The sequence below is a fragment of the Megachile rotundata genome, chromosome 12 (genome assembly GCF_050947335.1).
Source record: "Megachile rotundata isolate GNS110a chromosome 12, iyMegRotu1, whole genome shotgun sequence".
NCBI lineage: Eukaryota > Metazoa > Arthropoda > Insecta > Hymenoptera > Megachilidae > Megachile > Megachile rotundata.
The window spans coordinates 14,620,338-14,646,313 of NC_134994.1; the positions used below are offsets into that span (position 1 = coordinate 14,620,338).

General features: G+C 44.9%; 1 protein-coding gene across 4 annotated transcripts in view; it reads left to right on the forward strand.

The window, feature by feature from the left end:
- The window catches only part of LOC100876720 (putative receptor-type tyrosine-protein phosphatase mosPTP-1), a 289,852-nt gene that overhangs the window by 102,975 nt on the left and 160,901 nt on the right, over positions 1-25,976 (forward strand). For all 4 annotated transcript variants that reach the window (XR_013040155.1, XM_076538261.1, XM_076538262.1 and 1 more), the window contains exon 2: positions 11,286-11,579. Coding sequence is in view for 3 of the 4 variants with exons in the window: in XM_076538261.1 (XP_076394376.1) it covers positions 11,286-11,579 (294 nt within the window). In the remaining variant the exon portion in view is untranslated. The remainder of the gene's footprint in view (positions 1-11,285; positions 11,580-25,976) is intronic.

The window sequence follows — 25,976 nt, forward strand, 5'->3', positions numbered from 1 at the left end:
ATTAGCTGTAATTAGACCTCGTGTTATCTACGGAGAAAAAGATGCGATTGACGAAATTGCTGAACCGAGATCCAAACCGGAATCTCTCGTTTGCCGGGCGACTGATTTAAGCAATTAAGTTATCCAGCACGTGGATCAATTCTTTCCTTCTCCTATCTGAATCGTCCATCGTCGACGTCATTAATCCTCTAATACCTCGACGATACAACTCGCAATGACTGAAAAGAAAGAGTACCGAAATCTCTCGTTTCCACGCGTATGATCCACTAGTTATAAATTTGATAGATACAGATACTCGATACTAATCGACAGTGTTATGTTTATGGAAAGTACACGATTAAACGAGAACGTTGAAATTAGTAGACGGAGATGAAGCGGAATCGGATAAAGACATTTGATGTTTCAATTTCGCGTGGAAAACTCGCGTGCAAACCCTTATTAAAACCGTTAATTTTCTCGGCCGACACGTAATATCCGGCAGCGTGTTATCGACACGATATCGATTCGTGTCGCCGTGCACGTCACGATCCATCACGCGAAACCGACAACGTCATGGCGCCACGCTGGGAAAGCATCCAGCGTCTGTCAGCTGCGAGCCGTAAGAAGTTTGCGAATCCTTGCCGAAGTTTAACCTCAATCACTTACGTAACAGAGTTACCGCCAGTACATACGTTCACCCATCTGGACAAGCTTTGAGTTTCCGCCCTCTTCTCCCATCTTTCTCCCCGTGGCGTCTGCGTTCGTTTGTCCTCTGTTTCTCTTCCACTCGTTCCCTTTTCCTAACTACCCTGCGGCAGTCTCCTTTGCCGCACAGATTCTTCTTCATAAAGTGACGAAATGCGTTCCCTTCGAATCGTCTTTGTCTCCGTCTATCCGTTCCGTTGTCGCTTACCCGGCCACGTAATACGTCGTTACGCGTTGCATCGCCGCGCGTTTCGTCGAGCGCACGACGCTGATCGGAACGCAAATCGTATTCGAAGACAAACGATAGTTCTCGAACGAACAATCGATCAGCGACAAATTTGCATTGGCTGAGAGTTCAGGTAGTCACGTCTTTCCGTAAGTTCCACGAATTTCGACGATCAAGCGAGATTCCTACTCCTTAGATCTATGAACGATTTGCGAATCGTCCCGTCCGGCCAATACGTAAACTTCTGCCGGTTTAATTGGCTGCCCGGCAACGCTGCCTCGTTAATTACCTTCCATTTAATTAACGTTTACCCTCTTAGAAGCGCAGCAACGGCCGCCCTCGCGCGCCATGTAAATCACTGGCTTTGGATGCTCCAGTGATTCGACACGCTTCCGTTCTCTACTCTCGCCGACGAGTCGTACGAGACTTTGCGAAGACTCCATTAGTGCGCTGTTTCGTTCGCTTCGCTATTAGCCAATTTGCTGATCCCGAAATCGTATCTTCTCCCATCGATCCGCCATCGATACGTCAGATTTTAAGAACATCTAAAAATATAAAGCGCAACGATTCAGACTTTCTCGGTTGCTTCGGAGATGCGCATTCTTTTTCTCAGGAAACGTTATTTCTCTTAATTTCTCGATATTTCAAAGTTTTGATCAACAGGCTGTATATGTATATACATTTAAACCGGAGAATTCAATTTGCGGAATATTTTACGTAGAAACTGTTTGAAAGACTTTCCTTCTCTTCGTCGTTTTATTACTCCGAACTTGTCTTTGATGTTGTACGATTGCGCGTAGAATAAAGTTCTTTCCAAGGTATTGTTCGACGAGAAACATTAACTCTTTGTTGTCAAAGTCGAGGTAACGAAGTTGTCCCAACAAGCACGAAAAATTAATTAACTATGACTGACATGTGCTGTGACTGACATCGCGTAAAGTTAATTAATTCGTTAAAAAAGTATATGAAAGGAAAGGCACGAGAAATAAGGCGGTGCCGTAGCAAGATCGATGGACATCGTAGATCGACAATGATTAGAAACTTTCAACCGCGTTAACATCGTTAAACGAACGTCGAATCGCAGGATATATTTTCACCGAGATTCCATTTTATTCCCTGTGAAAAACGAAACTGGAATTGCGTGGTTCGTGAGATTCCGATAGTCGACGATTCCGTTAATGGTTCATTCGATACAGACAAAACAAATGGAACTACCCTTTTCGTTTCCTACAAATGGAGGCTGCCTGGGCAATGCCTTCGTGTCTAAGCATCTGGTGGATTTATCTTGGAAAACGGCCACGCGATTTTCACCAAGAGCAATTCACGTTAAAAAACGTTACGTTGACTCGACGCGAATAATCGATTATTTGTCGATAAATAGGTTTATAAATTTTTCCGTAAAATCAACAGCGCTTCAGCAGCGCGTAATTATATTTAAATATTCTTGATCGGGATTTTGTCATTTAAATTTGTAAAACAACTTCGAAACAATTGTATAAAGACTGCACCTGTTCGATACGAGTTTTTCATTTTCAATGCATGCATTCGGAATCGAGTTACAAACATATACCTGCAATCAAATCTTTGCAATTTCATTAGTCGAAACAAACCAACGAATCGAGCGCGTCACGCGTTTGTCATACAAATTAATAAAACAACAGATACGATTCAATCGTGTACACAGAATGAAATAAAAATGCAGAATTGTTTCGCGAACCAAATGTGTGGCGCGGGATTTTTTGGGAAGTACGTTAACAAGGCTGGATAAACTTATTATTATTTACTGGTCCGTGTAACTTGGCTCTGTCCTAAAAAAGCATACCGCTACTTGTCGTTCCACTCAGCAGACAAAGCATAGCCCACTTTGTCGCGGGCTCGCGCGATTGTTTTCGTACGTAATCGACTCTTCGTCCCCATTTAATTACTCGATTACAAGCCACCAGCTCGCACCCTCGTAAAATAGGGTAAACATTCCGGGTGAGCGAAGACAATGTCCCTGTTACAGCGGAGCGAAGAATCGATCGAAGCAACCGCCGAGAATTAGGTACACAGGGGCCAATGAAACGAGGGTATCGGTCAAGTGTCGACACGGTATTCGCGCGTTTTTCAACGAAAACAGAATACGTTTGTGAGTAGAAACATGCACCCCTCTTCAAAGCGCCGCAAGTACTTAAAAATAATTGGTTCGCTCCGTTTGATTTTACCTCTCAGCTCCTCGGTCTTCTGTCTTCGCTCGTTTCCGTGTAAAATCAAGCTTTCGAATCAATTCCGAAATTCCACGTACGTTTCGATCAGATATCCTAGTATCCTAGATTGGTTTTTTTCAAAGGTCCGCCTTAACAAGAAAAAAGAATCGAAAACGTTTCGGTACAGCTGCGACCGCTGGTTTTCCAGCTCTATTTGTAATTCGGAATTTGATCAAATAACACGACGCAACCGGAATATATTAAAGAAGCGATGAAAAAGGTCGATTTAGATCAAAATCGGAACCGAACAATAATATTCCCGTGACAATGTGCCGTGTCTCGTTTTGCCAGACTGCGATAAACGGTAGATTGGCAAGATTCTGGAAAAGGGAGGAGTATAGAAATAGAAACACGAAGCTGAAGGGGAATAGGAAAAGGCCTTGTCCAATTTTGCGGTCGCACCGTTGGAGATAGCGCAGGGGGTGGGACAAGGGTGACGGTATAACGAGGAAAAGCGAGATGCAAGGGAAAAAATGCAGCCGGTGTCTCTATATACGAGTATCACGGTCCACGCTCGCGACAACTGTAACGAATTCCAGCCACGGTTGGGGAATTTTTAAAAAATCATTCCTTTGGACGGCGATACTCCGCCTCGTTCCCGAGCGAGTTTCGAGTAAACACTTCGTCGCGAAGAAGTCGAGTGTCGCCAGCCACTGGTAACAAACGCTTTCGCTGAAATAATGACATTCCAACCGGGAACCGACGGTGCACACTCGGTTGAAGCCACGAGATCGCTTTAGGCACAGCCGGGCCAACGAGTGCGCCGCTGAAAATGAGAAACGAAAATCTTGCTCTCGTTGCTTCTTTCATCGTGGCGTGAACGCATATTTCCTGCGGACTCGGCCCTCGTTTACATAATTATGCTACGACGTTCGCTCCGAGCTCGTCCGTGTTCCGTGCTTGCCCCCGATGGCCACCGATTATCCTTCAAACTTTGCGTATAAACCTATGAAACTTCCCTACTCTTTCTTGCGCTATTTAGATGAAACGTAAACTCGATGTTCATTTAAGAGAGTAGCTTTCGATGTATCTGCCATTCCCGGCGTTCAATTTTAGAATTTACATTATCTCAAATTGTGAAGGTTCCCGTGAAATTTCTATGCAAACTAATGCAATATGCAGAGCCAAATCTGTTTTCGCTAAGCCTTTTGTCCATATGGATTTTCATGCTTCAAAATGAAGCTTCAAATGTCTGCCGAGGATTAAAGGAGCCCGTATCCTGAAGGATGTCTCTCCAGGAACTCTCTGGGCCCGCGTTATATTTGTAAAACGACTTAAAGTAGAAAGGCAGAGTAGAAAATAAAATTGAAACGTCCAAAGAAGATCACCGTAATGGAAAATTACCTTCAGCGAAGCTAAATACGCGTGAAAATTAAGGGATTAACCCATCTGAGCTAAAATGCCGCGACGTAAACAGCTTTCGTACCAGATAGAAACTTATACGATTATGTTATTTTAACTTAACAGAATTGCAATCCTCCTTGTAACCATATTTTGTATAAAAGCCAAAACTATTCTCTATTTGAAATGTAACAAAAATGAAATCGAATCGAAAGTAAATCGATGTAGCGATCGATCCTATTCAGCCTGAGCCCTGTCCGCCGATAGAGAACGCGTCGTTACGGTGTTCTTGTGAAACAGCTTAGGCGGTCAACAATTACCGAGCTTGTTAACTCTGTTCCGTGGCGGTGGTCCATTCAGAGGATTTTTCTAAGCGGAATAACGAGGAGCCGGGCAACGCGAACGGCGGGCAACAGCGTGAAAATTGGCGGAACGGTTGCTTCCGTTCGAAATCCCTCGGGAGGATTGTCACGCAGCCGCGTCGCACGAACGAGCCGGCATTATCGCCGGTGAACAGAGACAACGAGCGCGAAACCGTGACGCTGGGGAACGAGAATACCGCGTACCAACGAACCGGAGGAACGAAGACGGCGAGGGACACGCGAATGGCAGGAAGGTACCGGGGGAGAAAGATCGCGGATGAACGAGTTTAAACGAAACCTCGACCCGCGAATGCGAACGAATAAAAGTAAGAAAGCACGGGAGGAACGGAAGGGAAGAAACGGAACGGAGAAGTATTCGAAACGCGGGACGAGGGGATGATACGAGCACGCGGAATCGTAGTCGTATCCAGAGGCAGAAAAGCGAAAGCAATTAAGATAGTTACTTGGTTATGAGACAAAAAGGTCGGGCAGAACGAAGGTAGGAAGGTAATTACCGTAGTAACGGCTTGCCGCGGTTCTGCGACTGTATCCCGTGGAGCGTGCTGGCTTCTGGGGAAATTAGTGCCGGAAAAATTCATGCCCGTGGAAGATTTGCGTAAATTAATTTACGCCGGCAAGCCGGTTCGCCTACACAGCGAAAGAGGATGAAATTGAATTTCCAGATGAGGATGAACTGGTCGCGATTCCGGGGAGAGAACGTCGAAGACAGCCAGAAGTATCGTGACGGTAAGTTAATTCGTGGCCGAGAAATTTCCGCGATCGTCGAAAGAGGAAGTTGAGCGAAGAAGAAGAAGAAGAGGAGGCAGAAGAAGAAAGGAGGAAATCGTCTGTACGTTGGCCAATCCGTCGAGAGTTTCAACGATCTTTCGAGGCTGCCAGGATACCGCTAGAAACCGAGCGAATGGACGGGAAAGTTGAACGTCGGGGCACGTTCTAGTGGCGCGTTCGTCGATGTAATTACGGAGAAACCGGATTAATCGTAACGACAGCGCGAAAGGAAACACGAACCTCTACCGCCTCTTCTTTTCTTCTATCTTCCTCGCGCCTCTTTTTCTCCATCGCGCTTTTTCTTTGTTTCTCGTTTCTCCCTCGTCTCCCGGCGAATCTCACCGATACTTCTCTCGCCGGGGCATGCCGCGTACTCTTCTATTTATTTGCATTTACCACGAGGGAGGAAGTCGGTTAAATACCGTGATCTATATCCTGTCTGGGAATAGAATGCCGTGGTCCACGAACGAAAAAAAGACGACGAACGGTCTCGGGTAGTTCGTTAGTTGGATCGCGGAAAATGGAACACCTTCCGTTTGCTTTTTTCCCCTATTTTTATCAAGAATACAGCATCGAACGTGTAATTTCGTTTAGCAAGTGGCTAACGTCGCGAAAAACGATATTCGAAATAACGCTTTAAATCGCGTTTAATTGTGCCTCGAGCAGAAAGACCGATCTCGTTTCTCCTTCTCCTCGAGTTGCCATTGCGATCCAAGGCGCGAGGTGGACCAAAAATGCCGGCTTCAACTATTCAATTAAACCGGCGACCTTGCTAAGGGGCTGACGTTTCCTTGCCGAGCATTTACATAATGCCGTATCCCGGCGAGATTATGCGAATTACCGTGGTCCAGCGGTCCCGTGGAACGACCCGTCCCGTTTTACCGAGCCAGTCTAATTATTCGGTATAGATCGCGACGGGACAATGAAACAGACTCGCAACCGGTGCGGTGTACCGGTTCTTGTAAAAGGGAAGAAGCCACCGTCGCTTTCACCGGTCCTTTTGTTTCGCGAAAATTTTTCTCTCTGTGATTCCCGACCGTTTCGCCGATATCCCACCGCGATGCTTCATCGTGGTGCGTTTCAGATAATGGCGCGTTCCTTGCTGGACCGACCGAAACAGACGAGTTGTCGTTTCCGGCGACTTCGAGCTCCTCTTTGAAATTCTTACCTCCGCAAAGCCGATTGGGCCTCGACCGATTCGAGTATTTCCTCCGATGAACGTTACGTAAGCTAGATACTGCTACTTCGATCGGAATGCTCGTTACTCGATGTTTATAGTCAAAATTGTGGGAAAATGGAATGCAATGGTACAAATAAACTAATATTTCCTAAAGGAGAATACCTAAGGAATTTTCCGCACGATTTATGATAAACGGTGCACAAATATCGAAGTTGGCATGTTCGATGATACGAGGTATTTTTTGATAGCGCCATCAGCGAGACGACGTCGTCCGATAAATTGAGCTCGGTGCCACGGCAACGGCCGGACAAGAGGATTCCGGTGTACTTCCGGCAGAGGTCAAAGAGCAAAGAACAGCGTTAACGTTCGATCCGTTTATGGAGCAAGTTCATAAAGCGGCGATATTTCTTTGACGCATATTTGCGCGTGGAACGATCGACGATCACGCGGACGGACGAGCGTATACTTTTTGATCGAGGCTCGAAGACTCGCGTTACGATGAAGGCACGCGTTATCAACTGCCGAGAAGGAAACTTTTTACATTATGTTAACTTGCGCGCGAAATGGCCTTCCATCGACCGTAGAGTTAGACGAGCACCAGAGTGACGGAAAGTTTAGTCCCTCCACCCTGTTCGGAAAACGTGATCCTTCGAAAGAACCTGCTCCTTGTTTATTCCCATACTCTCCGATTCGATCGTCCCCTTCTCGTCCCCTTTCGTCGCGACTAAAATATATCTCACGGAATAAGGTACTCGACTTCCTCTGATAATGGAAGCACAGTCTCCATCCAGTCGAATCGTTTAATATATTTTCCTTGTGGCCCGCCGTTCTCTCCGAGCCTCTATCGGTTCGAACAGTTTCCGGTTAAAGCAACGTTATGGCACGGCCGTTTGAATTTCAGGCAATTCGTTCGCTATCCGCGTACAGGTAAAAGAAACATCCCTTTGTGCGTTCTAATTTCATTTCGAGTAAATAGACAAACAAAATGTACAACGGGCTTTCGATATCTTTTCGAGTTCCGTCGGATTTTTCCGATACGCGTGTTTCGTTAACGATGTATCTTTTCGGTTAGAAAAAGAAGTAATCAGATTTACCATCGAAAGCTTACTTTTACATAGCAATTCATTCGTCGTTACGAATTATTAACAGCGCTCCTCCGATGTTCAGCATCGTGTTTCACTAATCTATTAACTTTGTACGAATTAACGAACAATGTCTATTCCAGAGATTTCTAAAACTAAATTGTTAACTAATTCCCAACGTCAGATATTTAAATATATAATATTCTAATGCGGTGAAACGGCGGCTTTTATTCGGATAAAATATGCACCTCTTCAAAATATACGTTCCAAGCGAGCGGATCATGAAAAATGAACGTTTCCAAAAATAAGTCTACGGAACTTTGGAATTCAGAGAATTCAAACATGACAAGCACCAAGTAGGTCGCGAAGAATGATTGTTCTCCAAAGCGTCTCTCGACTGGGAAGAGTTTGAAAAGCCCTGACCTAAACCTCCTTTGCTTTTCTCATAGATGCTTTGATAATCGGAACGAAAGGGAAAGATCGATTTCAGTTTCCACGTTTTCACGACAAAATCGTTGGTCGATTCGATAGTAATATACGCGTATTCGGTTCTCCGAGCAGTATTTCTCTGTACAGTAATTCCCCGCGGCTTTTACGATTCTTTCGCGTGCTCGAACGTTCGTCCTGTTCGTCGAGCAATATCCTTATCGCTCGCTGCGTGCACCAGTTTATCCCGATCCTCTTTTTCCCCGCTCGTCCTTTTCGCTCCGCGCCGTTGCTTCGTCGGACAGCACTGCAAACAGCTGCTGGCTACGCGAACTGGCATCATTTTTCCGATGCACTTTTTCTCCTGGCCTCTCGTCGAATCGACGAAAAGCTACAACGCTCGGAAGACGAAAGGCTACTATAAATAGAAGGCGAGTTGCAGCGGAGAACGCGTTTAGACCATTTAACCCGGACCTAGCTCGAATTGCTCTTATAAATTCTAGCACAAGGGTCATTTTTAAATCTGCGTTAGGTTACAACTTTCTTCCGGTTGTTCCCCGTTTTACCTCTTTCACGTGCTGTATATTTTTTGAAGAAAAATATTGGAAACGCGTCGCTGATCGACGTTCGAGTTATGAATTTCTCGTTTACACGAAAGGACCAAAAAGTGTGCGAGCGTTATTAAAATATTGCACATCGAACTACAAAATTCTTTCGATTTTTGTTAGCTTTCGCAACGAACAACTTTCCCTAGAACGTCGATTAAGGAGTTTTCTTCGTGCATCGAAGCGATAAAAAGAGTAAACCGAAATACTGTTTATCAAAAACAGGTTGAATTGATCGAGTTCTTTTTCCGGCGTGTCACGGATCGTTGAAATGGTTCGTGACACCGTCAGCGATAACATCCTCGGGGGCACGCTCACCGCGTGTATTTCGCTCGTTTCACGATTAGCGGAGCCAGGAAGCCGATGAGTGTACCGAAGTTATAATGCAGGCGATGAAATTATGGGCAAAGTCTCGGAGTAATTTCCATCGTAACTTCCGGCCGGGACTACGAAATTGATGCAGAATGTCGGATGATCAAAGTTCAACGCCGCAGGAGCGTGGACGCGGCTCGATCGACGTTATGTTCACGAAATCGGACCGCGAAAGAGAATCGAACGGACGCCGATCGACGGATCGAAACCGGCGGAGAAACAAGGAGAGGTAAACGAGCTCTGGGGTGAACGGAGAGAGGAAGATACTGGACTTTATGCACGTATGAATACGCGCGCGTGAACCGAATACTGACACGGTAGCGCGCACACGAGTTTATCAGAGATTGGAGATGGAATCACTTGGTGAATCACGTCGCAACGACCTTTCGGTAGCGGGAATCGCGATCCAGCCGCACACTGTCGATCCAACGCGTGTTCCATTACGTTGATTCTCTTTTTTTCTCCATGGGAAACCGCTGCTCGATACAACGAAGCCGACACGCTCGAATTCATGACCACCGGCAAAAAAAATATAAACGACAGAGAAATTTTATTCGTGGGACGAGGCAGGCTCCGAATTGTAGGAAAATGGTTCGGGGTAATGGAACCGTGGACGGAAAGACGAGTCCGACGCTGCTGGAACGGAGGAATTTTAATAATGGAACAATTTACTCCCCCACCGTTATTAACAGGTGACGTTTCGAAACTTCGAAAATACGTAACCCCTTGTTGGAATACCGGTGATAGTTGGAGGTTTTTTGAAATTTGCTTTAGCGTGGTCCTTTAAAAGGACCACGATTAATCAAAGGGGCTAAGAAGCGACAGAAGACATGTATATCATTGTTTAATGTAGAAAAAGCAGCGTGAAATTTAGACAATGCTCATTGAAAACAAATCTAAAAGAGACCCGGTTTCATTGCTGCCCTTTGGATACTGAAAAATCTTTCTTCCCATTACTGTTTCATTAGCGTTGAAAAGAGAATAATGAAAGAGATGAAGTTAATTTTGTGCCGGCAGATATTTGAAGTTTATCAAAGTGAAATTCACGATTCATGAAATGGAAATTTCCCATTCCAAATGAACTCTTTCATCCTGTAAAAAGAAAGATACGTGTCTTCGACAGTGCAGAGTTTAACGCGTTAAATGTCAATTTGTTACAGCCATTACGCTCAAGTTTTTCGATCGAATTCTTTAAATTAATATTTCACGTTACCAGCATAAGCCTTTAATTATTTAAACAAGTACATTCGCGTTATCGCATCTCCAACGAATAACATATTCCATAATCATAATCGAATCTGTTCCGTCGATCATCGATAATAACGAAAAAAAAGAGTAGAAGTATCATTTACCTGAAGCGCGGTAAAATTGAAGCGCGATCGGATAGAATGGAATGATAACGGTACGACACGGTGCTTTTTGGGTCGATCGTAGACGCGATAAAAGTACTCGTGCTCTTTTATGTCGTCCGTGAGAAACGAAACTGTTCGAACTTCTATCGATGCCACAGCGACGATCGTTGTCGTGTTAACGCGATAAACGCTGATACCGTTCAAGTCTGCTTATCGCGTCTACTTTTACCCAACGTTTAGTGTCTTCGCAGTAAACACACACACTTTAACGAGTCCAATACTTTCAGAGACGATCTCTTTCATAAATTTAAACATGCTGATGCCTCTCTTAGAATCGTAATTCCTCCGAGAGATGTATTTTTTGAAAGATACGTTCAGTGTCCTCGCACAGTAATTCTAATCAATAACCCGTCAATTCGTTTGGTTCTACGGGAATCGTGATGGTTATGACAAAAATAGAAGCGATCGAAGCGCGTAGAATTGTCCGCGAAGGTCTCGTTTTATCTGGCCCCTAGTGAAATGGTCCTGACGCAGGCGGATCCTGCACGGTCGGTTTTTATTCCCGCGATAACGGTCTACACGTGACGAATGTAACGACAAGTGATCTCTGGGATTTTCAGATTCCATGGTGGGAGAGATGGTCGTCGAGGCTGGCAAGAACGTGACGCTGAATTGTCCGGGGGTGACGGAGGATTCGTTGATACTGATGCTGGAATGGCGGGCGGACGGCACGCAATTGTTGGAGTACAGCAGCAACACGACCACCGTGTGGAATCACCGGAACAGAGTGTCGTTAAATTCGAAAAACTACGCGTTACAATTTCATCCCGTTACCGCGCAGGACACCGCCGAGTACACTTGTTTGGTGAACAGCCGCAGCACACCGGAAGCTGTCATCAAGCTGATGGTTCAAGGTGAGTGCGACAGGATTTAATCCTTTTAGTTACCTTTACCGAATTACGTTGCGTATCGTCGAGGTTGCGTTACAAACGGATTCCGGCCAAGCGATTTGGCTACCGAAATCCTAGCTTTTTTGATTTTTCGCGTTTTTGGGTAACGCGATACCGCACAGAAATACGGTTGATACAGGAACGTTTGAAAGATTTACGGTTCAACGAGATTTAATACTCGTTCAATCGTATCTCGCTTTAAGATAGGTTTTTAAAAACCAAATCGTTAAAGAGCATCTTGACGTATAGAGGGTAGGAAACGCAACTGGAAATTTTACCTGAATTTCTCGCTGCTCTTACAGTTATAAGGGACTTTATCGGTACTGCGACACTCGATTAAAAGTGAAAATTATCGAAAGTAGAAACAGCTTAATATCAATCGCTCTTATTTGGCCAATAGAAAAATGAAACCAACGGGAATTGAAATTGTCGATAATTGTCGAAATGGGGGCATCGTAAAAATAATCACTGCGAATCTCGGCAAGCCCAGCAATTTCTCGCCAGCCCGTCGGGATTGTCTCTCTCCGGTCAGAATTAAAAATTAACTTTCCCGCTTGGCAGAGCTCCAACGAGCCAATAGGGTCATCTGTATTTGCCTTTTAACCTTGGCCATCCATAATTCTTCGCATACACTTAAAATAACCTTGTCGAGTGTATTCACACGCTGGCGAGCGCTTAACGAGGCGTACAATCGAAGACGAATAAATACGTCGTGGAGCGAGAACTACAACCACGTAACGAATGGTCTGCGTAATCAGAATATTCGCGTAGTTTCACCAGTCTTGTTATCCTCTCGATAAATACTCGGTATCTTCGGTGTATAGTGTTTGTTTCTCATCGTTCGTCACATACGGACCAAGTTTTGCAATCCGGTTTTTACAAACAGGTAGGAATCAAGCGACAGAAGTTTCGAACGCGGTTTCGCTGTTTTCCGTGTTGTTAAAAATGACGAAAAACTTTGCGGGCGCACTTACGTTGCTTTTAACCGGTAGCTGTGAGACAGAAGCCTCGGGACCACTGGGAATTCGCTATGAGTCGCGGATCGACCATCCCGCGCTTTCAACTGTGGAAACTAAAAATCCTTCGAGGTTGGTGAAATATTTCGCGCAAACCAACGGAGTTCCGTTCGCGCTTCGAACCGAAAGGATATTAGTCTTCTTTTCTTCGAGCCGCTGCATAATGACCATTCTTTTGTTCGTTCGGTGCCGTCCCGCAATTTGTGTTTATTGAACCGACTCGCAACAAAAGTTGCCGACTTCACACCAACTCTGTTGGCATTCTTGCGAAAGAGTAACCGAGCCTATTTCGTCTGAAACGAGCAATTTACGAATGCGATCGACTCCGTTTATGACGCTCTGATACTTGCCGATTGTCGACGATAAACGGCGCGATAAAATTTCCGAATTTACTTCTTCAAAGGTAATTGATACCTTGTTTTAGGTAATTTATCTAGGTGTTGATCGTTCGATGTAGCAAATCAGGAACCGTAAATTAACAACGTCGTTACCTGTTTCGGTTCTACTACAGTATTTTAGCGGTGGAGTTTCTGCGCGGAATGTTTGTTCAAAGTATTTACGGCTGATTTGAATTCGTCACGTGCTTCTCGTCTCGTCAAAAACGAACTTTTCCGAGCGTCCCATAGGCGTCGGAATCATGGGAGTTCTCGTTAAAACTTCTCTCGCATAACTTGACGGAAAGTTTCGAGAGCGCGTACAGGTTTGAGAGAAAGAGAGAAAAAGGGAAACTAAAGCCCCTATCGCGTTACGTCTCGGCCATTTGCATTCAATGCACGATCCGCGTCTCCATTTGAATAAGAAGCTTCTCGCGGCTGAAACGAACTGCTTTGAAAAAAATAAATTCAATATTTTACCAGGGATTCGTTCTTTTACCCCGCTGGAACGCCAGGAACAAACGACGCTTTCGTGGGCGATTAGGAACCCGAATACGAGAACAGTGTTTCTTGCCAAATTTATGACTTTCTTCCGAATTTATTACTTTTACCGTTTATAACTCTTTCATACCATTTTGCTTCGCTGTTTTATGCATAATATAATACTCGCTTGTCTCAAATTATTCCTTATAAATTGATTTGTCAATTAGGAGGAGGTTTGTAGAATATTTTTTTTTTGCGAATACAGGGATTTAGTGAATCTATATTATACAAATGTTTAAGAACTCGAAAATAAATGTACACCCATGTTTCGGTTGTGTAACAGATTCTAACTTAAATGGAGATGGTCAAACTTTCGTAATATGCAAGGGAAATTCAAAAGATTGTCGCGAAATATAAGCAGGATCTTCCATTTTTACACAGTCTTGATTTCGAATATCGAAACTCGGTTCACCTCTTATATTGTATATCCCATGTGGCGCGTGACGGCATCCGAGATTCCGGACACGTAGCGTTTCAGCCGTAACCAATATCCACGTTATATCAACCATTAAAATGAATATTCCTCGAGCTGCTGGTGGACGTGGTTGTTCTCCGAGAGGCTGTTCGTCGAGCAAGAAACTTTTCCGTCCTCCTTGATTTCCTCTCCAACTTTTGCGCTGCGTTCATTTCAGTTTGACTTTTCTATTACCGAGATCTCTCGCGTGGATCGATACCTCGTCTTTCGTAGATTCCTGCAAATCTTTACCGAAAATGAATCGAGCTTGATCGAATAACAATCATCCAGGCAAAAGTTTTTAATCGCGCAAGAACTCGTTTCCTTTGCGAGCAGATTTGTTTCTCTTTCGAGTTTTAAAGAGAACGTATAGACGAGTGTACCGTACGTCGATTAAAGTTTGCCAATTATTTAAACAGATCTCGGACAAAGACCCGACCTCTTTAAGAAACGGTAGGAAACCGTCGCGAAAAGGGAACGCTACGATTCCTGTGATTTTCCAAGCAGATTTTCTGGAAGTTAAATCAAATTCAGCAAAGCGGGCTTGCGCCAGGCAGAAACGATTTCCGAGCTTTGAAAATTCACCGCGTTACACGTCCCGGTGACACTGCTGTCCCACCTTTTAACCTCACCTTCGCGGAATTTTATTTTTTTCTCTTGTTATTTACCATTCATCGTTCAAAGATATTTGCTGTTTTCGAACATGGAAAGTATTTTGGAATTCTAACTACTGTTCGCCGAGTAGATTGTTAAATTCCTTTTTTAAAGGAGACCTTATTTTATCAAACATAATTAGGTACCTTGTTCATTATGTCCGGTTTATATGTTTCAATCGAACAGGCTCAAAAGCGGGCTTTTTCACGGGCTCAGTGCCGCGTGTTCGTGATTTTATAAAGAAGATGGATCTCTCCAATATAAAGAGTACGTTATAAAGCGAGTGCACCCGTCAGAAGCCTAGTTTCTGCACAAAAGGAACGGAAAAAATAGTTGGTATGAATATGTGCCCTTCGCTTGGCCTCATTTTTCATGGTCACGTTTGAAACGACGAGAACCTTGCACCTTGATGTACATTTCTAAACGCGGAATTGTACAGTAGACAGGCATGCGCAGGAAATCGCTGTAACATCAAAGAAAAAGAACTTGTTGGTTGATCTAATGCATCCACTCGTACGGTGAACTCGAAAACGCGATTAGAGGCAAACTTTCCGCGTGAACTCGGACTCGCAGATGTGGGTCAACTTTTCGGATCTCGAATGGTTAATAAAGTCAGAATTGTAGAGTACACCGTGCTCTTGTTCTAGAAAAATGATAGCGAAGGAAAAGAAAAAAGATGAACGTAAGAGCGAACGAGAGATGAAAACGACGGAACAAAGGCGGTTGCTTGCTCGATAACGATCACCGCTTTTGTTACTCCGTCTCTTCACACGAGCCTATACCTTTGTTTTCCTCGTTTCACCCCCTTTTATCCCTCTGAATGGCGCACCCCCGTCGATGCGCGAGACCCAGCGAAGATAACTACGTTTTCCAGGGAAATGGTTCGAATTCGGTCGGATGTGGTCTCGAAGCGCGAACAGAGCCAAAGAAAGGAGTTCTATTGAATATGGAAGGGGTTTCAGGATCGGTCTCGTTAATCTTCAAAGGGCCGTGTACACGCGTGGGCTATTTCGGAATCGAATGAACGTTTTCGCTTTCCATCGATACCCACGGGACTCGCTGTAGCCGAGAATAGCGGTTGCGGGCTTTCTTTGGAAGAAGGTCAAAATTTGTGCGTCGATGGAATCGATATTTTTCTACCAATTACCAACGCCACAGTTATTTAACGCGAAGAATAAACCCTTTTCCCGCGGCTATGGAATATGAAGTAACAAGTGCATCGATCAAACTCTTAATTACAAGCTTGTCCGAACGAAATCACCGAACTACACACGGCCATACTTTCCATTTAGCCGTCTTTTATGGCGCCACGTGTGTACGACCCGATTCTGTGCACGCTTTGTCTGAACATTTACGGCTCCCAATAGCAACGATGCGCGACAATGGAAGAAAAACGTGGCTCGCGGTATACAAGGAGTATTGTTGCTCGTGGCCGAGTACTATCGTGGTTTCAAACTCGACTCGTCCCTCTATCTCCGTCGCTTTCTCTTCTGGCTACGGTTTCGCGCGTCGTTTTTTCACCGCTTTCTCCGTTATTTTTTCTCCTGTTGCTCTATTTTCGCCACGACGATGAGAATTCCATTAAATCAACCGGAACGATATCGACGCGCGTCGCTCGTAAATCACCGGCCGCTCGAAAATCGCGCGGGCTCGTGATTGAGAGTTCGATAAAGGAGCGAGGCATCGTCGGGATATCGAATTTTGATGGTTGAAACGTCACCGTGATGAAGTTATGGAGCTATTGGAAATTCTTCAATTTCTACGCGACTAAATAAAAATAACCGCCGTTGTAATTTTCTCGGGAAAGCCGCAACTGCGTCTACTCGCCAGAATCGACTCGTCGCGATATGTTCGGTCACGTGGAATCGTATGCACTTTCCACATTGTAGTGCAACCAGTCGAGAGGTGAAATTTTTTCACTCTTGTCGCGGACAGTCGAGGCATTATCATTTTGTTGGTTCGCTGAATCGAAATCTAACGTTCGGCGAGCGAGAATCGACATGAATAAACGACGGTCGTTTAACTGTGCACACCGGTATTTTCTTTGTCGACCAACGGAAGAAATCGTGTCATTCATATGCATGACAGAGAACGCGCGAGAATAGCGACACAGAAGAATAAAGAGTAATAATAGAGACGGATGAGGAAGTCAGTCAGCTGGGACAAGGGACGAGAGAAGGAAAGGAAGAGGACAGGGAAAGAAACACCGCGAAATCCCGGTACCTCCTAACGAGCCGCGATTATTCTTCGGATAACGACCGGCTGCAGACGCGCTGCATCTTTGCATACCGAGCGTGTCTACGGTATTGTTTGTATCAATTCCTTTTCCGCCAGGTCAGCTGTATTATTCCTGTTCACGCGATTCGACGAACCGTTTGATTTCGTGAAATCGATGGATAAAACATGGATGTAAATTTTCATGCCAGACGAGAAAAATATTTGCCGGGATCCTTCGTTCGTTGATGTCGTAACTATTCGCGCTTTAAGCGTACCGCGATAACAAGATCTCGGTTTAAAAAATTCAGGAAATGGCAAAGACTCGAATTTTAATCTCGAATGTTTAACTTCGTATTACGTTCGATCTTCGCGGTGCAAAGAAAGTTTGATGTTGTCGTAAGAACGCGAAACGGCGAGTTTGAAGATTTCACGGTATTTGTGAAATGCTTAAGTAACCGTTCCCTTTTCACCGCGCAACCTGTTATACGTCGTGAGAGCAATACGGACGGTATATAATTAGAGAAAATGAAGAAGTCTGGGAGGAATGTATCACTCGGCAGAGGGATTGTAGCGATAGAAGAGGTATCTGGCTGTTAGCAGGGGAATAAAGAGAGTAGAACGATCCTCCTCGCTGGTTGCGAAGTAAGTGGAACAGCTGGTCGAAGTGGGAGAAGAGGAAGCAGTTGCGAAAGACGCCGATTCTACGAACACAGTGACGAACCAGAGGGATTTCGTCCCTTCGCGACAGGGCAAATAAAATGTCTCTTTGTATCTTGCCAGGAAAGCCTTCCCATCGCCCTCTTCTACCTTTCAACTTTCTTTCCTTTCGTCGTAGTCGTCGTTCTTTGCAGTCGCAAACGACAAATCGAGTTGCACTCGACACGATTTCTGGCCCCTTTTTACGCGGAAATTGCACGGTAGCTGTCTGTAATCAAAGCAGTCGACTTAGCGATCGAGTTAATGACATGTATGTCGTGCGTGTAAACGGTTTACGGCCGGATTTATCGTTGACTTCGACTACTGCCGCGCGTGCGAAATTAGTTTGACTGTGATCGAACGGCGGGAAAACGGATCCGCGATTACACCACGGATATAATTGGATTCGAAAGGTGATAGCGAGCTGAATTAAACCGGTGTTAATATTTGATGACTCCTTCGAGAAGACTTGTTAACCCGTTGATCGTCGAGGCGTTAATTGACTTTATATTATAATCGAACGATTAGCAATAAAACGGAGGAAGCCAATTCCGAAGAGTTTTAGAGTCGTATCAAAAGCAATGATCAGAGATTCTCTTCGTGTTTAGGATTCCTCGTGTTCATTTTTACTCCAACAGTTAACCCGTTAACGAGTTTCGCGCATCGCGAAATTTGTTGTTTATAGGAAAAGTTTAGAGATCAAACGCAAAAATTGTATCGTAATACTTGATTATAAAAAACCTGCTTGTAGCAAGAGTATTCGTTATTCCTTCCCTGGCTTTATGTCAAAGTTAAATTTCGAAGAGTACTTTCAGCTTGATTATAATTGTGATAAATGTCGTGTTAGTCGTAGTAACGGAACGAGTAGAACGATGATTCATTTTTCTCAGTTTTTGAAAACGATCGATCAATTTATGCGAGCTCGAGCTATCATGTTCTAATGATAAATCATTTCACGTAGGTTTCGTTGTTTTTGATTGATCTAAAAGGTCACTGTTTTGAAGTGACAAATTCAGGCTGTACGCGGAAAATATAACAGGTTTAATCGGATCACGGTGAAAATCAATACGTCATCCGGTTTGCAATAATGTTTGGATGTTTAAGTGCACTTTAACACGTTCACGCATCGCGCGGATCATACACGGCCACGCTATTTGCAGTAGGTCCATTTTCAAACTTTATAGAACAATTCTTCAAAGACCGGAGTGTTTCGTGATCGAAAATTGATCGAATATCGAAACAGTCGTCATGTAGCTAACTGAATGGAGAGAAAGAACAGTAAATCGGTACACGTCAGTGCAGCTGCTAGCAATCGCAACAAATTTCACGACCGCAAGCTTGCGGCTATCGAATTTCGGTAATTCGACTCGAGCGAGAATTTCTCGCCGCAGATCGTAAAGATGGGCCGAGTTACTTGTAAATTTCTAACGACTGACGGCGCCACTGTCGCAATTTCGGAGCCGAATATTTTGACCGAAAACACCTAGAAACTGTTTCCGAAGGAAAATACCGCAGCTTCCAATGCGAGTCGCAGGTGCTGGAAGATCTTCGAATATGAATCTTGAATAATAACAAAGATTCGAATTCGAATCGTAAGGTGCTACGAAGCTTCGAAATTGAAACCCGAACGATAGAGTTGGAATTTGAATCCCGCAAGGATCTCCGAATTCGAATCTCAAGTGGTAGCGAAACATTCGAACAGACGGGCGGCTCGTCTTTTCACGAGCACGAAGCGCATTCAAAATTCGTCTAGTCGCATCTAGACGCAGGGAGGAAAGGGTCGGATGAAATTTCAGGGTAAGTAAAATCAGCGTTACTCCAGAATCCCATTTCGACTGTATAAATGTCGTCTGCACGTTCGCGACCGAATAAAGTTCAGACTCGGTTAAAATGAAGCTACTTGGGTCGCTTTCATCTTGCTCATCCAGATGATGCGAATAATAAACGCGATTCCACTTTCCCTCTCTTTAAGTGGCACGAGATGATCACGTTGTGCGTTCAACCGCGAATTCTACCGACGAAATCGCGTGAAACGTCGCGTCATTCGTCGGCCGTTTCCTAGTGTGCTCGCATTGTAACATCTGGATTCAGGAGACACGCAAACAACATTACACAACTTTAATATCGCAGCAAGGTACATTCGCGGGACCCGTCACTTCAAGTTGGTCTTCTGGAACGTGGCCAGACCCGACCTGTTCTCGTATCTCTGCTCTCGTATTATTATGTTCGCTAAACTGACTGCTGGTTCCGTGTTCTTTAATGGCAAAAATGGGACCGGTAATTCTACCGCTTCACCACAGAGGATCTTATTTTCAACTGTTACGCGTTTATTCTCGACTCGACGTGTCACATCTCATTCGACTTGCGCGTTTAACGTGGATCAAGAATAGTTACACGGTGCTGTTCTTGTTTTCGTCAAATTAGAATCTCGTCATTTATAATATGTGTAACACGAATGTCTCGGAAAGATTAAAATTAGCGAATTTATCTGACAAGTAGAACGTTTTCAATTGTTTCTAATAATATAAGATTCGGATTTCCATTTCCAAAGATAGGACACGATGTTGTTGCCCTAGCGACATACTCTTCCGATCGCATAAAATGCGGAAGAGCAGAAAATAGTAGAAGCGTAAGAACAACGGGAGTATTTGGGTACGATTTCGTTCGATAGCTACGGCGACACGAAATTAAAACTGTTACGAGAGAAGCTCCGAATGGTTAGCAAGGAAATCGGATGATCAGCCGTTGGCTAGCGACCGGAAGGAACCTTTACATGCAAATGAACGAAGTAGGAGCGAAATGGAACGGGGGTTGAATTAATGGGCGACCGTACGGATAAGAAATAAATGCCGGTGGAAGTTGATTCTCCGACTAATCGAAGTGTGTGTTGTGCAGGAGAAACGATAGGGGAAGTTGCAAGGATCGGTCTCGCGTGTGCTGGAAAGTCGATAGAAACGGTTTCCCTTCCTTTTTTCCTGTCTATCCTCTTTCGCCGCTGGTTGCGATCGGTCTACCCATTTAATTGAGACATTAACCAGGCGACGGCAATTTATTCCAATCGATCAGCAATTAACCAGCGTTGCAAGAGCCGGAGACACCCCGTACAAATTCGCCTGGCGGGCGAATACGATCGCGCCGCTACCTTACTTTACGTTCGAACGAGCCGCAACGTGACGCTGCAAACAAACTCGCTAATCGAGCATCCCACGCCTGTTCCTCCTGTCGAACGACCACCGCGTTATTACCTGTTTGATCGACGTTCACCTGTTACTCTCGTTCGCCCACGCAACTTCCATTCCTGCCTCTAATAAGTCATCGATTTGCCCGCGCCGAATCTCCAAACTTTTCACTTCATTTATACGGCTCAATCTACCTCCCAGATTATTTCACTGCATCATCGACTTTCGATTCGCTTTACGTACTCCGCCTGCCCGTAGGTTATCGATAACTGCCTGCCCCTAGATCAGCAGTCGTACAACGACGTATATGTCAAAGAGCTACGTCTTACATTTTGATAAACGGAAGTGTTCATTTAAAGACCATTGTTGCTGACATAGAGTAAAAACATAATACCAGGAGTATAATAGCAAGGCGTAGCTATTTGAGCAGCAAAGTTCCGGATTCGAAACTTGGGAAGTAATTCTCCCCGCATGGAGAATTGTATAGTAGGAAATTACGAAAAGTCCAGCTATACGTTCGTTTGGTAGAAAAGGAATTTTAAACGAATCTCTTTGGCCGGCGGAAGCGCGTTTGGGCAGGTACGAAGCGAAATGGTATCAGAAGCACGATCGTTGAAAGTAAAGCGCGATTAGTCGAGTAATCGTCTTAGCGGGGAAAGTCGGCCTGGATTCAACCGACGCGGTGCGGCACGTCGGCTGTAGGCCGACGCTCGATTTTGCGAGACAAACTACGACGACTCACGTGCTCGGCACGTTGAATAAAAGGAGCGATTTAACATGTGAGCGTCGAGCATGCTACGATATAAATGCGGCGCACGGGCCGGAAAGTGCTCCGGTTACTAAGATAATGAATCGACCGTTGAAAAATACCGACCCTCCTCAAATAAGCCGCTAAAACCGCACGCTTCTTCGCGGTCCTCGTTAAATTTTCGGCGTTGTACGTATATAATGCTTCCGTTCTGCCTTTCAACGAGCATCCAACATTCAAACGAAAACTCTCGCTTCTGCCTCGAAAATGGAGCGAATGTTGGCTTTTCGCGACGATTGCTCGACTATGTTCTGAACTAAATGCCGGAGAATTGTTACCGCTTTTACGCTTCGAAGTTTCTTTGTTTTCAGTTAGGTCTTTGATCTTGAATTGCTCGTGTCCTGTTTCTTTAAAACCATCGCAGTAATTTCGACGGTAAATAACTGGTAATTATATCAATCTTCACACTATTACTTTCGTTTCTTTCTCGGTTCACTTTCTTCGCAAATTTCTTTAGCCGATCGTTAAAAATACGAATCGGTGAATAGCGCGGACAGAACGTCGAATGAAAGTAGAAGAATCACGGTGTTGTTGCGTCATGTCGAGCTTGCAGTTTCACACGAATCTCAGAGAGTTCGCATGCAAATGAACGGCTCGCTTCCGTTGCAGATTCGTCCATAAAACTCGTCCGGATATCGTGCTTTTAAAGATTCACTCCCCTTCAATGGCCGAACGGTCGTTTCTGTTCGTAAATTTTACGAGCCTTCCGTAAGTTTCACTGCCTGATGCTTCCTTGGCATAATTTTGCTCGCACCAGTGAGCGTCGTTCGACTGTCTATGAACTGCGCGTTCTCGCAGTGAGCTATCGATTGCTCGACCATTTTCGAATAACCGAAGGAAAATTGGGCTTAATTTTCTCCGAGTCCACTTTAATATCCTCTCCTCGAATATATTAATGCAACGTCGGCGAATAAATATTTTTAACGGTATCAAACGCGTGACGCGCTTAATAATACGTCGGAAACTCGACGGAACTTTCGAAACGAGAGAAAATTAAAACGGTGAATAAACATTATCAACGTCGTCGTCCGTCGTCATTCTCTTTTCATCAAGGAGTAAATGAAACTGTTTCGAAGACGTCGTTCTGACCAAGCTGCGACGACGGCAACTCCGGCAAACTCCATAGTTGGATTTCCTTCTTATTCAGTCGCGAATCCGGCGTGAACTGCTCATTCATAAATTAATTTTCATTCAGCTACCGAGAAACGGAACCCGAGACGCGTCCACTCTTGACGTTCAATGTCCGTCGTCTTTATTATCGTCAAAATGATATTCAGTCGTTGTTTGTAATGTTCGTTTGAAGCGTTTAAAAGTTCTGTTGAATCGGCGAGAAAAGAACGAGGGACGGTTCCTCCTCGTTTCAATTCTCCGAATGCTCGGGACCTCTTAAACTCACCGAGCGTGTACTACTCGTCGCCATTCTCGCCGAACAATCGAGAAATTATCCCCGGTTTTATTATCAGCGAGTGCGACATTCCGCCGCCGTTCACGAGGACCACTCGAAGCCGTCGAAAAGGTAAATCGAGCCTCGGTATCTCGTTTGCATCTCGTTCGAAGACCAAACAGTCCTGGAACTTTTCCAGCGTCTCTTTAATTGGATATACTTTTTTCCCGTTGTATGTGCTTCGAAGTTGCTCCCTGGGGTGGTCCGGTATTCGTGGTCGAGGCGGTTTGAGTTACGCCGCGGAACAAAAGTTAGCCCGGCCACGAGTTTCCCTTGAAATCTCGCGATCCGCGCAGCGTGAAAAATCTTGGCGAATACCGCGACACGGTGCTGGCTGCAAAGAACGACGAAACGGAAGAGGGGCCCTCCGTAAATTTCGATGCAAATTCGCTCGGGATTCGCACTCACCCGCGCCGCGATCTATTTGCAACCGATGCAACTTTACGCTCCCTGTTGAACGCTCGAGCGAGAAAGCCGCTCGAATTGGATGATGGCCGACGAGCGTAGAATGCCCTTCATTGACACGCGTGTTCGGTTTCGAGGCGAGTAGGAACGTTGTTGAACGCTACGACTATTCGATCCAACAGCTGGAACGCGAATGTGAAATTTACCAACATGGTTTTCAAGTAGAAACACCTGTCATTGCGGTTCGATCCGAATCGCACGCGTATCCCTTGCTTGTTAGGATGTTTCGCTTTTTTCGATTTATCTGTTTTTTATCGGTGTTCTCCAAAAAACGTGATACGACTTTTGAATTTGGAATTCAATTCTCGAGTCTTACCTTCGATTCAGCCGTTCTGCGGAATGTTTTTCTTTTTTAAATCGTGAAAAGTACGCTTGTCGTCGATCGACTTCTGTAGCGAGTAGCGCAAAACAGCCACATAAGCGACTCGGAATACTCGCATATTTTTCCTCCTGTATTCTAGCGACACGAAAGAAGCATTCTTGATAATACGATCGTCGCGTATTCCGGTACTCTCGTGCGGAAACGATCGGTCCGGATGCGTAGCACGGGAAAGAAGCGAGCGTGTCTATTGAGAATTTCCCAGACGCGAAGCCAAGGAAAAACCTTGCTTCGTATTTTCCCTTCGTAACAGTGGCAGGGAAAGATAAAACGCGATGATAATGAATGATATATGCTTCACTGTATTGCTTGTAACAAGAACAAGGAATATTATTTTCGCTGAAACTCGTTGAAAATTTATGAACTCCCTCTTTTGACTCCGCGTGTTGCTAGTTCGATGTCATGGTTTGAAACTCTCGTGACTATTGTTGTAAAACGGACTGCTTTATAAAATATTGACTCTCCGTCCAACTACTTAGATACTTTGCATACGAGAGAGAGCCGGTTTGAAATTAATATTAGAACGAATACTTGATTGTTTTTAATCGTCGATGACCCTTTGTCCTCCAGACGATTTTCGAGGCGTGTGCCTTGAACCGCAGGATGCGTCACTCACGAAACCTCCGGAAGCATTTTTACATCGTTTCCGTAATTACCGCCTCGCTTTCAACGGAACAACGATTAGTCTACATTAAGGCTCGTATTACTGCCGGGACTCATGCGATGTCTGCGCTGGCATAATTAACGGACCCCTTCGCTCAATGACCTTTCGCGTTCATCTTTCGTGCCATCTTCGCAGTAAGCTTTAAAAATCGCGAATTATCGTGTACGCGATACCAGCTACACCTACTTTCTTAAATCATCGTGTCTTATGCGTATACATTACCGTTTACGTTTCGTACTTTACATGCATGATGTGTACGCGCGATGAATCAGGGCGTTAAAAGTACAAGCACCTCTGGAGGTATGTACTGTTTGCTCGGGTTACGGGGTTAATTTGCAAGAAATATTGCATGGCGCGTAATTAGGCTTTGGAATTATAATGTATGCACGTAATAAGTGGTATCGAAGAGGGTGAGTTCCCGTTCGAAATTGCAAAGGACAGTGGGAGACAGAGGATATGACATGTGCCGCACAGCCACGCAACTTGACATTCCACTGGGAACGTTCGGGCATGGCCATTCTAAATCCCGAGTGATATCTCGAATATACACAGATATCTCTTTCAACGGTGCTCGATGTTTCGATGAAACCGCCTCTCGACAAAGGGGACTTTCATTTCCTTTGTGTGTGGAACGCCAACCACGCCCACGCACAAGCCTGGTTGAGCTATGCCAAGCCAGGATCACGCTCGCGTCTCTTCTGTTTTGGCGCGAGCTAATTGCGAATCGACTATCGATCTAACGCCATCGAGAATTCGTATTCGTTTTACGGTGTCCTGTCGATGGCAGGATCGGTTACGGGATCGACCAGCCAGCAAAATTCAGGTGTCCTCGACACCTCAGTCACGAGATTGCGTTGCGCGCGATGCCGTACACACGGATCGGTTCGCCGCGATGTCCTCTTTGCGAAATGTACTGTCATCGACGCGACGGAATCACCGCGAAACAGACTCGATGACTCTCGTTTCCTTTGTGCGTGGAAAATCATCGCCACGCCCTTCCCTATCCTCGTTCAAACCCTGTGCGTCCTGTGAACCATCATCGATCAGCTTTTGTGTTATACTCGATCCTCGCGAGACCAACGTCATTTGCGACGATGGCATCGCTACGACACGATTCGTTTCATCGAATACGGAGTATGTTTTTAGTTAATAGGAAAATTTGTGTAGGAAAATTTTTCGCTTCCGACTATTAATCTCTTCGTCCCTATCACAACGAAGAGTTGTTTCGTTATTTCTCTCTTCGGTCACAAAATTGTCTTCGTTCGATTGCATTACAACGAGGTAGAACGTATAATCCCATCTCGGAAGCAACGCGTTTCTGTCCCTGTCTAGGGAACACGATAACTTCCGTTGCTGTTCAGGCCGGACTAATTGCAGCTGACAACTGACCAACAGGGGACACGGTTAGACGTTGACCAGGATGGCTTCACGGTATCGGAACCGATCGGCTCCAAAACCTCTCACGGTT